Here is an 18,935-nt window from a genome sequence, read left to right on the forward strand (position 1 = left end):
GTACTTATTAATTCTAGAAGTGTTCTTGATGATTCCTTAGGACTTCTCATGTACATAGACATATCATTTGCCAATTCAGCTGAATTTATTCCTTTCCTGTTTTATGCCTTTTTTCCTCTTGCCTTATTACACTGGCTAGGACAAAAAATTCAGGTAATGAGAGTGGAAATTCTTACCTTGTTACTAATATTAGAGGGAAAACATTTAGTCTTTCACCTTTAAGCATGCAATTACACTTAAAAGCTATAGATCTGGGGCTTCCCTGGTGGCGCAGTGGTTGAGAGTCCACCTGCCGATGCAGGGGACACGGGTTCGTGCCCCGGTCCGGGAAGATCCCACATGCCGCGGAATGGCTGGGCCCGTGAGCCATGGCCGCTGAGCCTGCGTGGTCCAGAGCCTGTGCCCCGCAACGGGAGAGGAGAGGCCACAACAGTGAGAGGCCCGCATATGGCAAAAAAAAAAAAAAGAAAAAAAAAAGCTATAGATCTTTCATGCAAGTCTTTTTATCAAACTGAGGAAGCTGCTTTCTATGCTGAGTTTGTTGAGAGGTTTTATCATGGATATTTGATTTTGTTGAATACTTTTTCTACATCTTTGGAAATGTTTTTCTTCTTAAGTCTGTTAATGTGTTGAATTACACTGGCTGATTTTCAACAATTAAGCCAAACTTTCACTTCTGGTACAAACCACATGTGCATTTTGAGGATCAGCGTGTTGCTCACCTTGTAAAATGAGCTGCAAAGTGTTCCCTCCTCCTCTATTTTCTAAAATAGTTTGTGTAAGATTGGTATTATTTTTCCCCATAAGCATTTAAAAGAATTCACCAATGAAACCATATGACAGTCAAGCTTTCTTTGTGAAAAAGCTTTTGAAATGAATTTACTTGTATTAATAGAGAGCTATTCAAACTCTCTGTTTCATCTTGTCCCCTTTTGGTGAGTAATATTCAAGAAATTTGCTTATTGCACCAAAGTTGTCAAATTTATTAAGTTATTCCCAACACTTCCTTATTATTCTTTTAATGTATATATGATTTACAGTGATAACCTCTCTTCCATTTCAGATATTGGTAATTAGTGTTCTTTCCCCTCCTTTTCTCTCCCCCTTTGTTTTACTTAGTTTAGCTGGGACTTATTCAGTTTATGGGTCTTTTCAAATAATCAAATTCTGGCTTTGTTAGCTTTTTCTATTATTTGTGTAATATTACACTGATTCCTGCTCTTATCTGTACTGCTTTCTCCCTTCCACTTATTCTGTGCTTCTTTTTCTAGCTTCATAGGGCAGAACCTCAGGTCATGTACTGTAGATCTTCTTTTTTAATACAAGCATTTAGAGCTACACATTTTCTCCAAGGCACTGCTTTAATTGCACCAACAAATTTTGCTATATCATATTTCATTATAGTTAGAAATATTTTCTAAATTCCCTTCTGATTTCTTTTCAAAACCATGGGTTATTTAGATATGCCCATGTCTAAATGAAACAGTCCTTTCATTTCCAAATATTTGGTGTTTTTCTAGGTAAATCACTGACTTCTAATTTAATTCGTTTGTGGTCAGAAAAAATACTTTGTATGATTTTAAACCTTTTCAGTTTATTGACACTGATTTAAAGATGAGCACATTGTTCAATCCTGTTGAGTGTAACATGTACCCTTGAAAGGGATTTATATCTTCAGTTGTTGGGAACAGAATGTTGTAAGTATCAGTTAGGTCACAGTAGTTTATATGGTTCATTTAGTTCTATGTCTTTACTAAATTTTTGTCTAGTTATTCTGTCAACTGCTAAGAGAGGTATTCAGATCTTCAACTGTGACTGCGAATTTATCTCTCTAATTATACTGATTTTTGTTTCATTTATTTTGAAGCTCTGTTATTAGGTGTATACACATTTATCACTGTTTTATCTTCCTTATGTATTGACTTTTATCATTATCAAATGTCTGTATATAATGAGATTGACTAATGGAAAAAGACGATTTTAAAGAAGCAAATGGTATGGGTAAATTTCTAAGTAACAGTTAACTGAGTTTTTAAAGTTAACTGTTATTTTTTTCAAGGGTATAATATCTTAACTCTGATGAAAATTAAGTCCCTTGGGGAAAAAACAAGACTCTGCCTCTTCTAGGCTGAAGACTGAAAAAAACTTACACAAATTTGAATAAACACTTAAGTTTAAGAGGCAGCAATGACAAACTGTCATAATCATAAAAGGATTTTTTACTTCATGGTGACAGTTATTAAAGTATTATATCTATTGGGGTTTTTTTTGGACAGTTAATATTATTCTTATTTTTTTAGAATTAATTTTTATTCGAGTATAGTTGATTTACAGTATGGTATTAGTTTCTGCTGTACAGCAAAGTGAATCAGTTATACATATACCCACTTATTTTTAGATTCTTTTCCCATATAGGGCATTAGAGTACTGAGCAGAGTCCCCTGTGCTATACAGTAGGTCCTTATTAGTTATCTATTTTATATATAGTAGTGTGTATACGTCAATCCCAACCTCCCAATTTATCCCTCCCCCCATACCTATTGTTAATAAAGATGCTGGCTTCTATGCTCTGCGTTGAACCAAAAAAATTCAATTGCATGGCTTCCCTGGTGGCGCAGTGGTTGAGAGTCCGCCTGCCGATGCAGGGGACACGGGTTCGTGCCCCGGTCAGGGAAGATCCCACGTGCCGTGGAGTGGCTGGGCCCGTGAGCCATGGCCGCTGGGCCTGCGCGTCCAGAGCCTGTGCTCCGCAATGGGAGAGGCCCGCGTACCGCAGAAAAAAAAATTCAATTGCAGAATGATCTATCAATGTTTCCAGTAACACTGCTACACCAGTTTCCTTTTAATGGCTCATCAGTTATGCCACTGCCGTGAAGGTAATATAAGGAGACTCATTTAGCAACATATTATTACATCATCTTAACATGAAGTAAGGTCCATCAGGCATTATTAAATTAGCCTGATTTTTGCAGTATGTCAGCAGCATTTTATGTACATTAATAGCAGAGTTAAATGTTCCTTGGGGATTCTGTTGAAGAAAAATGATTTCAAAGTTGTGTTTGGATATAATTTTGTAGTCACTATTTATATTTTCTTCTAGTATCATTGTGTGGTTAAGATTATTATGTTGCTTGTGAACAGGTAAGATAAAATGGCAGCCAATTATTAATTGTTTTGGTGTATTTTTTTTTCTCTGACCCACTACAATAAATACAGTTTGGAATACAGGTTTTTCTTTGAATGGGAGTGATACATCTTTTTAAACTCTTGAATTTCCTGGGTTTACTACTTAGGCCTCAAATCAGCTGGTGTGAACCATCATAACTTCTGGCAACTACAGCATAGCCAGAGCTAAGTAACAGTAATAAATAGCAAAGCCATTGTTCCTTTCACAGTAAGGAATACTTTCACTTATTTTAAGAGCCCTCTGGTCTTCACTGATGTTATTTATCCTTGTTGCAGTATAATCTTCTCTCATCTGTGCTGAATTTTGGGCTTTCTCTTTGGGGCCCATGCACTGCTTCCATGAATTCTTCAAAAACAAATCTTTCCCTGACTTGAATACCTATAAATCTTCCTGTATACAGGAATATTGTTATTTTACATATCATACATTACCGTAACCTTGTTCTCTTTTCCTTAGGCCTGCCTGATCTCTCCAACATGTGATAAAAAATTATTAAAAAGCAATCTTACAGTTTCTTCTTTTTTAATACTCCATATGTGCTTGTATTTGGAGTATACAGAGGAACTGGGTGTCTCAAAGCATAATTCCCAATCGATGTGAATTAAAATCACCTGGGGTACTTGTTAAAAATAGAAATTCTCAGGCCCCTCCATGACTGAACAAATTAAAATGAGAGGGAGGTAAGGGATTCTTACCTGCAGTATAATTACATCAAGGCTAAAAACATCAAGCAGGAGTTTAGAAGGTTTATTACCACTTGCTAGGTATACGGCATTGAGCAAATTACTGATACCTCTGGAGAACACTCATTTTCTAACCTGCAAAATGGGTGCTGTTAAAAGGAGTACATGTGGGAGTTCCCTGGTGGCCTACTGGTTAGGATTCCGGGCTTTCACTGCTGAGAGCCTGGGTTCAATCCCTGGTCAGGAAACTAAGATCCCATGGGCTGTGGGTATGGCCAAAAAAAAAAAAGGAGGGGGGGCAGATTAAATGTGTATTCAATGCCTGGCTTAGTTAGTGCTCAGTAAATGATAACAATTATTATTAGAGTGCTATGCATCTAGGTTTAAATAAATGTTTTGATATGAGAATTAAATCTGGTATAAACACATATTAATCACTGGTAAAAACTGTCAGGCTTCTCTGGTGGTGCAGTGGTTGAGAATCTGCCTGCCAATGCAGGGGACACGGGCTCGAGTCCTGGTCTGGGAGGATTCCACATGCCGCGGAGCAACTAGGCCCGTGAGCCACAACTACTGAGCCTGTGCGTCTGGAGCCTGTGCTCTGTGACAAGAGAGGCCACAACAGTGAGAGGCCAGCGCACCGCGATGAAGAGTGGCCCCTGCTTGCCTCAACTAGAGAGAGCCCTCGCACAGAAATGAAGACCCAACACAGCCAAAAATGAAAATAAATAAATTAAAAGAAGGCTCAACATTTAAAACAAACAAACAAACAAAAAACTGTTAAGATTCATCTTTGCAAAATTGCAGAATTACATAAATGGAGCTTATCACTGATTCTAACTAAATAGCAACACCTTTGCCAAGGGAGTATAAAAAATGTTAAGTGAAAACTCATTAATTAATATAAGCATTAACAATAATTTAACAGCTTCAGCTGTAATTTCAAAGACCTTACAACAGTTTTTTTTCCTCAAGTTTAGCAGTAGTGTTAACATTAGACCAGTGGTTCTCAATCTTTTTGGTTTCTTAAAAATAATATTAAGGACTCAGAATAGCTTTTTTTGGTGGGTTATATGAATAGAAACATTTTAAAATATGCATTCATTTTGTAAAATACTGTCTTTCCCTTTCAAGTACATGCAGTTTAGCCTTCAGAGACTTACAAAGTATGTGGGGAAAAAATTGCTAATTCTATTTTTCAAATGAAGAAGTCAATACAGAGATGGGATTTAAGGTTAAATGACTTGTCTTAGAACCACAGGTCAGGAACTCACAGAGATGGGATTTGAACCTAGGTATTCTGATTCTGAAAGGCATAATTATGGGGTAGGTATTAAATGAAGTAATATTGTTAGTATGACAGTTAAGTGCCTATGTCTAAAATTAGGGTGGGTCTCATGAAAGGCATGCAGACAGCAGAAAACTAATTTAATATATTCTGCCTTTCCTTTGTATGCTTTCTGGCTTGACACTGATGGGAATCTGGCAAACTGAGTGTTTAGGATTCTCAGTGTAAAGATGTGGGGAAAGAAGCAGAGAAAATGGCCATTAGTACAAATGCAACATGCTAAGGAATATGCAAGAGCTGAAAGAAAGATTACAAGTCAAAGAGACTGTACAAAGCTCAAAAAATTGGATGTAGATTTGCAAGTAGCACTTTGCAAGAAACTGCCCTCAACAGGAAACCCCGTGTGTCTTGTCACTTTAGCAAAGCTATATTATAACTACCCTTAAACCAGGCACTCACCATGGTCTGGTCATCTCTGGCCCAAGCAGTTTTCAGATCTTTTGATGACACAATACCTTGCCTAACCTGTTGGTTCTTCCCATAGATCAAAGAAGAAGAAATGAAGAATAAGTAATTAACAGATGACCAGACCTCTCCCCTAGTTTCCCCTTTAGTAATCTCATGAACAAACTCTGTGAACAAACTTGTGAACAAGACAGCATCTAAAGAAAGATCACAAGAAGTCAACAAGACTACATGCAGTGGGGGATGGCAATGACTCTGACCCCTTATCTCAATGATTAACTGAGATTACTTGCTCTATTTTTCTCCTTTAAAAACTGTCTTGGCTGAGCAGAATCTTCGGAGTTAGTTTTGAGGGGGACACAAGTCTGCCTTCTCCCCAGACTGCCAGCTGTCTGATTAAAAGCAATCTTCCTTTCTACCAGCACCTGCCCCTCAGGTATTGATTTTCAAGCAGCAAGCAGCCAGACCTGAGTTTGGTAACAGGTTGAAATGAAAGTACTTCCAACATTAGTAAGTTTAACATAGGATGGTCAAGCTACACAGAGCAATTTTATGTTCTTCTTGTACTCTATCGGCAACACTGTTCTTTTCATGAGGAAATAAATAAACATCATTTTCAGAAATAAGCATTTTGGAAGAAGGTAGGAAGCTAACTGCTACTTTGCCTCCAGTTAAAATGGAGGTGAGTTATGAAATTCTTTGATGCTAGAGAAAGAAAATCTGGTGAACTGTGGAAGGGAAACCATTTTAAGCAGAGGAGCAGAAAAAAAGAAAATATGTTTAATTACTAAAAACCCACCACATTTAGTCACAAATTAAATGCACAAATAATGGTGAAATAAATTGGATAAATTTCTACCTCCTCTGTTAAAGTCTTTATCTATGTGTTAAAGAATTATCTCATTGCTTTTGTTATTTATTAACTTACTTGACAGCCTGGTAATCCAGTATCTCTGCTGTACAGGGAAAATGAGCCCCTCTCTGAAGTTTTTCCTGTAAAACAAAGAAAATAGCTCCATATAAAAATCCTCATTTACTGACACACAGTCAATTCAACTTCTAGACCATTCATGGAAGTACAGAGAACCAATGAGAAACAAGAAGACAAAAATCCAATAAATAAGACTTAAAAAGCTTACTACCATTCAAGTCACGTGAAATAATAAAAAAAAATATTCAAAAGCATGGATATCTATAGAGCCAATAGTATGATTCATATACCCACAAGTGAGAATGTTTTCCCGTATTTGCTTCAGATTGAACACTCTCCCCTTTCCTTCTCTCTCTGAGAAATTGAAACAGTAAAGATACAGTTCACATCTCACCCTAGACCACAAGGTAACCACTATCATAAAACTGGTATGATTCCCATGTATATTTTGAATCTTTTAGTACATATTCATGTATTCAAACAATATATATTACTATTTGTGTTGAATACATTTAAACAGATGGGGTTACATGGTATACATCTTGAGATATATGTTAAAAGTAAACACCTAGTTCATTCATTTTTTACTGCTATAAAATGTCCCATTACACAAATAAAACCACAGTTGATCTATTCTCCTACTGAAAAATAGAAAAACAGTTTCTGCTTTTTTTTCTAGTTATCATGAATAATGCTTAAACAAATATACTTGCACGTCCTATACACACATAATAGTTTCTCCAGGATAGACACAAAGAAGTGGAACTGCTGGGTTAAACAATGCACACTTTCAACTTCATAAGTATTACCTTTCTCTGAAGTTGTCATGCCAATTTATAGTCTTCCCCGAAATGTATAAGAATTCCTGTTGGGATTATATTTACAGTTCAAAAGCTGATGGCTAAGTATCAGGAATGGTATAGGCCAGCTTGAGAGGGAGAGCAGGTGTCTCACAGTGCTGACAATTGACAGTAGTGTTCTTACTCGTTTACTTTTCAATACACATGAGTTTAAGTAAGTTCAGTAAAGCCAATTTTCAAATAGTATATAGTTTTAAACTAAACAGTCTTTCACAAATAGACATGTTGCTTAAAAAGATTTCTGCAAGGTTCACAGTTTGATGTTAATATCAAAGATAGAGATACAAGTGAAAATGACAATGGCACAGCTAATTCTTTTTCTTCATTTCAGGGTAAAAAAAACACAATGTAATTAAATCTGACAAGTTATCCAAAATATTTAAAATTATTGAGGCTATATGAAGTCATCATAATTGTATACTATACACTGAGATATCAGCTTGTGATTATATAAAAATGTATAGTTTATTAATTTAAAAAACTGCACACATAGATGGGATGCTGAAAATTGTTTACCGATAGGGTGCATAATTTAAAAAAAACTTAGAGACATATGTAGTAATACTCTATCATTTTCATTGATGTATGCACCCCACTGATGTATTCAACTGGCCAACTGATGTAGAAATCTTACAACCTGAACTTGGCATCTACTGAACCTTTAGATATACAAAATAATTCTTCCAATAACAAAGTCAGTTATTAGAAAACACTTTAATAATTAAGAGTATAATTTCTGGGCCCATTAGGATATTACAGCATATGTCTTAAGACGCACTTACTGTCTGTTCCTGATGAAGCACCTATTTCACGTGAAGCAATGCCAACACATAAAAATGCTGATTTATGAGAACAGGTTAATTCATGTGGTCTAGTTGCCTCACATTATCACCACCAAGTAGTATGTTCTACGTAAAGAATTTTAATTTGCAAAATACACATATGAAATTAAAAAGAAAAACATTTCTAACTCTTTAAATATATCCTTCACAAGTAAGACTGCTTATAAAAATCAAGGTGATATCTCACAGTTTTAGATTCTACACTTCAACTCTCGGAATGTGGCTTCACAAAATCCTTAAAGGATTATGCATTTGCAATTCTGACACACACCCCTCCCTGCCAGACCAAGAATATGGAAGAGACTGAAGGGATATGCCAACACACCATAACAGGCAGACAGATCACTGGGAAAAAATAAAGAACAGCCCACATCTATGATTTGCAGGTAGTACTTTATTAATCAACTACATTAAACAAGTTTATGAGATGTTAAAAATCATTCTCAGTATATGTCTTCAATTTTAAGAAAATGTTGCCTTTAAAAACAAATCATGGGGCTTCCCTGGTGGCACAGTGGTTAAGAATCTGCCTGCCAATGCAGGGGACACGGGTTCGAGCCCTGGTCCAGGAAGATCCCACACGCCGCGGAGCAACTCAGCCTGTGCACCACAACTCGTGAGCCTGTACTCTAGAGCCCGTGAGCCACAACTACTGAGCCTGTGAGCCACAACTACTGAAGCCCGTGTGTCTAGAGCAACTGCTCTGCAACAAGAGAAGCCACTGCAATGAGAAGCCCACACACCACAATGAAAAGCAGCCCCCGCTCGCCGCAACTAGAGAAAGCCCGCATGCAACAACAAAGACCCAACACAGCCAAAAATAAAATGAAATAAAATAAATAAATTTATGAAAAGAAAAACACAACAAATCATGTCTCATACACTTGGCAGGACAGAATTGGGAGACAGTAACATTTTAAACCAATATCATAAAGTTTAAAAAAAAAAAGACTATGCCAATGAGTTGTCATTCACAATACACTATCAACTTATTAATAGTTGAAGTACTCACCAAGCCCTTTTAACCTTGTAAATTCTTCCTGAAACATTATCTCAAACAACCAGTAAAGACTTGAAACTAAGCAACAACTGTTATACTTTCACTCAAATACACTAGTAAGGAATCTTTTTTTTTTTTTTAATTGTTGAGGTGGTAAAGGGAACAGAGTGAGAGATCAATATTAGGTCTGTTTTTTAATAAAGTACAGATTTCAAATACAATCTTAATTTAAGTATCTGTGTGGAGGCTACCCATCAGATAGACTGTTTAAGAAAATGTCAAGTTTTAAAACTTACTTCCTGTGCCTATTAAAATTTCTAAACTTCTTCTTTTCACAGAGGATATTCAAACCAGAAAGAATGAAAACTCATTTAATATAAGCTCAAAATATTTCAAAGTAAAAGTTCCTTCTGAAATGGAAAGTTGGTAGTTTGTTTTTAAAACGACAATGAACCTAATTCAAATGAGATTCCAAAATGTAAATACATTTTTATTTCACCTTTAATTTGTTAGGAACTATTTATTTCTTAGGGACTTAGAAGTCTGGGTACTCCTGAAATATAATAATGCATACTCAGTCTGAGATTTAAAAGACAATAATCTTTAATTCTTTCAAAATTACTTTTCACAAGAACTCTTTTCATGAATTAAAATGAATCCTATGTCTTTTTGTTTAATCTTAGGTGTCTGACAAATAAGAAAAACTTCTGACTACTGTATTATGGGGTTACTACTTCTACATAAATATTATACATAAATTACAGTATGTGGACAATTTTAACAGTAAACATCAGCTGAATACAATTCATCAACTACTAGTAACTTAATGTATATCTAATTTCTCTTGAAACACCTATGAGAAAATATTATAAAAATTTTACTGGGATATTCTAGCAGAGGGGTTTTATTTGTGTGTGGGCGTGTATGCATCCTGGGCCTCTTTGGCAGTCTTCACAATAATGTTTTTAAAAGTACAAAGCAAAATATGTAGTATTGTAAAGTAAACTGGTATGTTATTAAAATGTTAAAGAAATTTGCTGCATAGTAGTATATGTGCCTTTTAATTAACACATTAAATAGTTAGATCTAGAACCAGGCCTAGTAACAATGGTAATTTCAAATCATAAATGACAGTTTAAAGATATCTGCAACAACTATATTATACTATGAGAATATCTGTTCTATTAGCGATAAAAATCATAGATACTATCAGGACTGTTTTGCTACCCTCATTCAAAATTGAAGGAAATGCTAAATTTTACTTGGAGACTGAAAAAATAAAAATGACAATTTTCTCCCTGTCCAAGTTCACTGATTTTCCTTCCATTCTGGGAGTCTCTAGACTCCACCCTAAGATGAGAACCTCAACACTAGGAGAAGAACAACATGTATTGAAAGATATACATTTATATACATATTTGTGTATCAAGCCAAACACGTATTTCATAAATAAGTATTTTGTGTGCAAAAGTATTTTGAGTACCTAGACTTACATGGTTTACATTAATCAGACTCAGTATTTTCTGACCCCAAACTGAGAAATGCTCAAGATACGACAGATGAGTTTGACTAATTTGGATAGGATTTATAACAATTGTTCAAGAAATAGCAAATTACTGATTCAAGAAATTATTTTACCCAGTTGTTTGTATAAGATGTATGAACTATTTGAGGCAGTCATTATTATAACAAATTTTCTTGGAATTAAAAAAAAAGAATTCTGGGCTTCCCTGGTGGCACAGTGGTTGAGAGTCCGCCTGCCAATGCAGGGGACACGGGTTTGTGCCCCGGTCCGGGAAGATCCCACATGCCGCGGAGCGGCTGGGCCCGTGAGCCATGGCCGCTGAGCCTGCGCGTCCGGAGCCTGTGCTCCGCACGGGAGAGGCCACAACAGTGAGAGGCCCGCGTACCGCAAAAAAAAAAAAAAAAAAAAGAATTCTAAGTTGTTTTGTTCCGTAGCAAAAACATACATTTCACAACAGTAAGTTGCAACTCTCCATTGCTTGCCTAAGCTCCAAAAATACAAACTAATGTTAATATTAGTTTATAAAGAACTCTTCAAAAGATATTTTACCTACATTCTTTTGGCATAGGACACAATCAACAGTCAAGTTGAGGCTGAGGATTGACAGGCACAGTTCATTCCCATTCCTTGCCAACCCATTCCTCCCCAACCGAATCACAAATATCCAAGAGTTGACTAGATGGAAGAATTTGAGTTTGATAAATTCCATCAAACATTTATGGGTTAGTCAATCTGACAGATGGTGGGGTTATGAGATGAAGACCCAAGCCTGTGCCCTTAACAGGTGTCAAGAAGTAGAGAAGTTTATACCTTACTTGGATGAAAAACAAGTTTCACAATTAAGGTCAGGTGTCTTGAGGTTCAGATCCAAAACACACTGTGGGTGGTTCCAGAAGAGTGGACAGACAATTGCCTGGGGCTGACACAATCCATAAGGCCTACTGAACGAGGAAGGGGACCCCTATTCAAACCTGAATGGAGTAATACGTACCTTCTGATCATACTAAAGGTGGAGATGAAACTACCCACCATTTCACAGAAGATGTGTCTTCTGAGTAGGTGGCCCATGTGAGAACAATACAGCCTTTTAAGGCAAGTGATTTTCAAACAAAAGTGGTCTGGGAGATAAGCTGTATTCTGCCCTACGCACAGCTTAAGAGTTGTCAATTGGTTTTCATTTAGACCCAGATCATGCCATCCAAAGGCTGTGGGAACAATCAGTCTCAAGGATAAAACAGATATGCACTGATTGGGACAAGTTGATCAGACACCTGAGTAAACTCTAAGGTCAGAGCTGAACACGCTTCCTTTGCCCAAGGCCTAAAGAGTGAGAATCTAGCTAGTCTTGGAAGTTTCTAGTGTGGTGAGAACCAAATATAAAGAGGATCCCATCCTTCATCTGATAGAGAGATAGAGCTCACTGATTTTTTTTCAAAAGCAATTAATGCCCTTTCCCCCTAATCGGCAAAAGAAAAAGAAGGGGATAGAAAGTAAGGACTAAACACACAAAATGGCAAAGAGAAAAGGAAATATAAGAAGACACAAAAGAAGAGAAACATGGAAACCTGCCTTCCTTTACAACTCTATCTGCATTTCATTACTCCGTAAGTGCTGTCAAGAATATACTGGGTTTTTTTTATTTTAACAGTCATACTACCTTTTGGGGCATAAATTAGACTAAAAAAAAAAAAAATTGAACCACAGAAACCAAGTCATCCTATCCTTTACTTATATAAGTGATTTTTCTATTGTAAATGCAGGATTTCACATTTCCTTAAATAAAATTATTTTAAATTTCATCTTTGATTCATCACGTTACCCTAACCTATCTGAATTTATGCTAAATACTTGGAAGCCCCAGAAAAGAGGGGTAGGAAGAACATGACCAGAAATTTCTAACGCTTACTCCACCTCAAAAATTGAAGGCATGTCCACTCCCAGAGGAGTGGAGGAAAGAGTCGAAATGACAGGAATCCTCTTGGCAGGTCACTTATGTTGATGGAATGTACCACACCCAATTTGGGGAACCCTGGTTGTAAGGGTTCAGATTTTAAGCAGGGTAAAAGTAAACTCTGATTTTGGAAACTCCTTGAAGTGCAGGTGAATTAAGGGACCCCTACATCATTTCTGAGTAATTATAAATACCAAGTAAGACGAAATGACCTTTCCCAGGATCAAAGACTCATTTTTCAATGAGACTTCAGAGGATACCTTGTCCAACTCCCACCCAAAGCAGTACTACTTTGAACACAGAGTCTCACCAAAAAAAGGTCCACTGATGATTGCCTTCTACTTTGTATCACCCACATTTTAAGAATAACACTAAAAAGCCAAAGTGTAAGGATGGTGAGGGAGAACTCTCAGAAAATAGAATTTCCAACAGTAAAATAAAAACTGCAGAATATTATATAACATTCCAGCATTCTTATTAGTAAAGAGATTTGTGTAACGATTAGCTCTTTTGTTGCACATCTGTTTATTAATGCAGTGGGAGACTTAACAGACATTTTTAGCAGCCAAGTTACTACTGGTGAATCACAATGAATTCATGATTATTGGACATTCAGGTGTTTTATGGTGAAATGGTTATTCACATTTTTTGCTCACTTTTTTCCTATTGGATTATTTGTCATTTACTTGCTGATTTGTAGGAGTCCACGTATTTTTGATACAAAACCTTTTATTGTAGCTATATAAATATTTTATGTAGGCTGCCTTTTCACTCTCTTAATGGTATCTTTGATAAACATAAATTCTTCATTTTAACATAGTCCAATTTGTGCATTTTCCCCTTTATGGTTAACATTCTTTGGTGTGTGCACTGTTTAAGAATCTCTGCCTGTTCCAAGGTTACAAATTTATTTTTCTATGTTTTTTTCTAAAAGCTTAATCTTTCACACACTTAAATCTGAATTTGGTTTTTATGTTGGTAGGGGGTCAAGGTACAACTTTTTCCTGTAGGGATATCCAATTGACTTCAGTACTGTTTTATTGAAAAGATGATCCACATCTTAAAAGTATCACTGTGGCTGCTGTGTGGAGAATAAATTATGGCGGAACAAGTGTGCAAGCACGAAGACCAATTAGAAGACTTACTGAAATAATCCAGATGAAAGGTAGTGATGGCTTTAATTGTCCTGACCCACTGAGGTACGTACTATTAAATTCCCATTGCACTAATGAGGAAAAATAATTTGCTCAAGGTCACAGACTAAGTAGATGAAAGACTAGAATGTAGGGCTATCTGACACCAAATTCTTAACAGCATACTATACTGCATTATTTTCCATTGGAGGTTTAGGACACAATTCTTATATTCTAATCATATACAAAGACATTTAGTGGATCCCAAATACAGTATAAAATTTTTTCTCTATTGAGCCCTCCAAGCAGCCTCTACCAATCAACTGATTTAGCACTGCATATGAAACGTATTCCAGCTGAAAGAGGGAATGATGACAAATCGTTCCAAAAATAATTGGCAGCAAAGCCCAACTACTCCAGAGGTTGGCTCTGGGTATAATGAGACATGGGCAGTTATGCTGGTTACACTCACAGGTAATAGCTATTCTTTTCAGTTCTCACAAAGGGCACATGATGATGTTACTCTTGCTTCAAGTGCCTGTTATAAAAGTATTTATTCTTATCATGTCTTTCTGGGCCTCAGTTTCCTAATCTATAAGAATAAACAAGTTGGACAAGATCAGAGGTTACATAATGACATCCTGAGAGATTATTTTGTGTGGCCAATGCAGGGATTTGTCTGTATACGTTTAAAACAATTTTTAAAAAATTAATTGCTCTGCCAGCCATGAGAACACACCTTGCAGAACTCCTACTTTGGGGAATGTAACTAACTCCCTGAAGTCAGTTCCTTTGGGGAACTGCTCCAGCTGCTGTGCTCTAGAATCCATGACTGCTTTTGTACTGAGGCCCACTTGCTTTCAACACATTTGACAGAGTATGGTGGGGAAAGTAAAGCACACCCCTTCCCAGGAGACATGGCATTACTTTGTTGACCAACTTTGGCTCACGAACTCTCCAGCTGCTTTGCTGAACCTTCCTTAGGGTACACAGCAGTGTAGGATGCTTCCACTGCCTCTTCTTCACTCTCAAAGTCTTGAGGTTGCTGTTGGAATTTGCTGACTAGCTATTACGTGCAAGGCACTGTGAAAGGTGCTTTACTTACACTGCTGGTTGCACTGCTAGCTGTATTCTTCATCCTGTTAATACCAAGGAGTGATTGAAGGAAGCTCTGAGATATGACAATAAATTTTCAAGATCTCCTGTAGATCTCAATCTACTGGCTGGAGAAACCTGACCTATAATACCCTCTTACCTGTATGTGCTCTTTTCCTACCAATGCAAAATAATGTTTTTATGAGGGAATGACTAGAGAAAAAGATATTATGGAAGATGTAGCTGGCTCAGCATTTATTTCTGCAGCAGTCCAGTGAATACTTGAAAATTTCCAGCAAAATTTAGTAATTTCAATGAGTAGATATTACTCAAGAAATAACTGTTGACTTTATGAGTAACAGCACAAATTAGAACAAATAGTTTCCCTATCTGACTGAAAGCCAGTATTATCTCAATGTTCATTCAGGCATATTGATTTACATTCAAACTCAAAATCTATTAAATAAAAAACTGCATCACTATATTTTAAACGAGCAGCATGAGACTGTTTTTCTCAAAAGATAAAGGCTTAACTTAGAAAGAGAATTCCTGGATGCTTCAAAAATTACCTAGATCAACATTACCATGATTCAAAATGTAATATTTCAGTATATAAATCATGAGAGTTTTTCTATATTTAGTTTTCAGAGAAACAATATAAAATCCTTACATAGGCAAATCTAAATATTTGGCCACAAATCTAAATTTGATCACAGTTTTATGAGCAGAATATCCTCCTCCCCCTTGGGTATCTCTGAAAACTCATTAATTACCTAATCCTCTTTACTTACAGAGAAGCTTTCCCTCCCTTTCTGTGGGTGAACACTACCAAAGGTTTCATGTAATTTGAATCACAGTGACCACTTGGAGAAACATAAAATACTATCCTACAAAGTGTGGAAACCTGTAATGCCATTGAGTATATCTAAGCAGAGACTTAGGAATTCTGATCACTGGATTCATGTCTTGGCTCTTGCTTTTCTCTCACTGAGTGAACTGGGCAAGTTACAAGTCACTTGACATCAATGGCCCCAACTCACTCTTTTAGGAAAACCAACTCAGTAACATGTACCTCACACAGGCCTGCACAATTTACTTAATGCTTATAAAGTAGTTGGAAATTCTTTTCTGAAGGAACCTAGGATGATGCTTAATATCAGAACTACAGTCTTCATTCTGGTAGCAACCTGTTTAAACTTACAGGAAAAAAAATCTAAAAAGGAACTCTAACAGATTTTTTTTTAAAAGGGAAGGAAAGAGAGGGAGGGTTTTAAACATAAATGCTTGCCTATTTTCTTCACAACAATTTATTTAAGTATTATTGGCTAACATTTGTGCCAAGCACGCTGCTGGCTACATTGAAGATATTTAAATATCTAGTGCCAACAAGCACAGCTGCTGGACTCTCTATGCCCTCCTCTTGTTCACTCTGTGCCAGATTACTCACACAGCTATGAATGATGAGGCAGCAGCACAGGAAAATGCCAAGCGTGAGTGAGATTAGTGATAAACCAGAGGATCCCTACAGAGGTCAGTGATTAGCAAGTTCCCAGTTGTAATCAGTTTTCTAACCCAGTCTTTATCTCTTCACTTATTCCATCTTAACTTTGCACCAACTTCCTGTGACAGGCATCAGAAATATAAGCATCTTCCCAATGAATCCTGCAGAATAGCTACGGCACCAAGAAAGGATCTCATTATCCTTGATAAGAACACACAGTCAGACCTGGGCAATTTGAATAGACTTCAGAAATGACTTATTGAGAATAAAACCTGAGATGAAGCAGTCCAGGGTGCAAACATTCACCAATCCAGCTACCCTTCCCAATTCTCTCCATCCCTCCTCCTAAAAATCAGATTCACAAATTAAATATAAACAAATAGACGAGGATGAGAAGGTTTATACAAAACAGTTTGCCTTTCAGACACTGGAATGCCAGAGAGAATACTAAAATGCAGGATTCAATATGAGACGGTGAGGTAAGAAGGTAGGAAGAAATTAGGAATGAATAAACAGAGTACAATAAGAAAATACATTTGATCAAGTTTAGTCATTTTTCAAAACTTTCTGGACCATTTCATGGTCCAATTGTGCCATATACAGAATCCATACCAAGGTACTCATTACAGGTAGATCAAAATCTAAACACTTCTCTCAGACATTTTACTTAATAATTGCTTTTCTAAATTGTATCTGAAAACATATTCACATCTGTACTGCATTGTTGCTTTGCCTTAGATTCAGAATTTAAGTGTGTTTTCTCATTTCCCCAACCTTATGTTGTTTAAAACTTAGAAACAAAGACATTTCATTTTTACAGCAATTCAACAAATTATAGAACTAGGAATTATCTCTTCATCTTTGGCTGCATTTCAGGAGAAAACATGGTGAATATGTGTTCTCTAAAAATAATCAGGTAACTTTTGTATCTTAATGTTTATGCCTTTCTTAAATAAAAAAGGATTTGAAATAATTCAATCGATGCTTTACAACTTTCTAGCCAATCCTACTGAGCCAATCCTTCATCACACCTCAATCTTGTCTGCTCTTCTTACCCCAAAAATAAAGAAAAAAAAGAAAATCAGGTAAAAATCACATCACCAAAAAATTGGGCTGGGGGAAGAGAGAGTAGCATTGTTATCAAACTATCTTGGTAATCATACACTTAAATAATCTACTCCTCCTGACATACTGTCTCTGCTTTCATCAAATCCTTGTATGAATGTTTTCTCTCAGAAATTTCTTGTATCATACAATGATAAACAGAACATGAAGCTCATTATTGTTAATTCCCATGATTTTCTCACATCTTTCTGTATTTTGGCTGTTTTAATTTAAACCGTGGCCTTAATCAGGCAAGGTCACTGTCTGAGTCTGTTTTTTTATGGCATCCAGGGACCAGAAGGCAGATGCCACTTGTTCAGGGAACACTGGACTGGAATTCAAGACTTGTGTTGTTTGCATGCCAGGAACAGATTCTAGTCCAAGGATGTATCTATGGCATACAGCCACATGGAGGCAGAGAGACAGTTTAAGAGAACTATGCTCTAAAATAGCAGATAATAAATGATTGTTAATTAGCTAGTTTCCCTTGACAGCGAGAACTGGAATAGAAAAAAAGGACCTAGTCAATGGAACTGCCACCATTCACCAACTATCTGATCAGAAACAGGGTAGTGAAATGAAACAAGCATGGAAATGAGAGCCAGGAGGGCTTCTTCCATAAAAGGAAGAAGACAAGCTGCTAAAAAATGTAGAGACTTTTGGAATAATGATGACGTATGGTTATAAAATGAAGTATAGGGCTTCCCTAGTGGCTCAGTGGTTAAGAATCCGCCTGCCAATGCAGGGGACACGGGTTCGAGCCCTGGTCCAAGAGGACCCCAACATGTCGCGGAGCAACTAAACCCGTGCGCCACAACAAAGCCTGAGCTCTAGAGCCCGCGAGCCACAACTACTGAGACCGCAAGCCACAACTACTGAAGCCCACGTGCCTAGAGCCCGTGCTCTGCAACAAGAGGGAACAAGAGAAGCCACCACAATGAGAAGCCTGTGCACCGCAACGAAGAGTAGCCCCCACTCGCTGCAACTAGAGAAAGCCCGTGTGCAGCAACGAAGACCCAACGCAGCCAAAAATAAATAAATTTATATACAAAAATATAAATAAAAAAGTAGAAGTGAAGTATATAGGCAGTTCATCAGTTTAATACATTTTGAGATATTTAAACCATGAATATGGTATGTTGAATATAGGAAACTGAAGTTAATATACTCAGAATTATTAAGACTTCAATCTACTCAAATTAAGAAAACCTCTAAATGGTAATAAGACTTTTCACTGGGGCGCAACACCCTTCACCGATACAACACAGAAAGGTAAACACATTTGGTACACCACAGAAAATGTACAGATGTGGAGCAAATGAAAGAGACTATTCTATTCTGTTTTCTTAAAACAGATGTAGAAAGCCCAA

At 36.7% G+C, this 18,935-nt stretch overlaps 1 protein-coding gene across 4 annotated transcripts in view; it reads right to left on the reverse strand.

Annotated features, from left to right (window-relative positions):
* The window catches only part of TCF12 (transcription factor 12), a 380,372-nt gene that overhangs the window by 115,202 nt on the left and 246,235 nt on the right, over nucleotides 1–18,935 (reverse strand). For 3 of the 4 annotated variants that reach the window (XM_060005912.1, XM_060005911.1, XM_060005913.1), the window contains one exon: nucleotides 6,552–6,616. In XM_060005912.1, coding sequence (XP_059861895.1) covers nucleotides 6,552–6,616 — 65 coding nt within the window. Of the gene's footprint in view, nucleotides 1–5,617; nucleotides 5,693–6,551; nucleotides 6,617–18,935 lie in introns of all 4 variants that reach the window. The other variant, XM_060005915.1, reaches the window with a different exon arrangement.

Source organism: Delphinus delphis, chromosome 2, assembly GCF_949987515.2.
Source record: "Delphinus delphis chromosome 2, mDelDel1.2, whole genome shotgun sequence".
Lineage (NCBI taxonomy): Eukaryota > Metazoa > Chordata > Mammalia > Artiodactyla > Delphinidae > Delphinus > Delphinus delphis.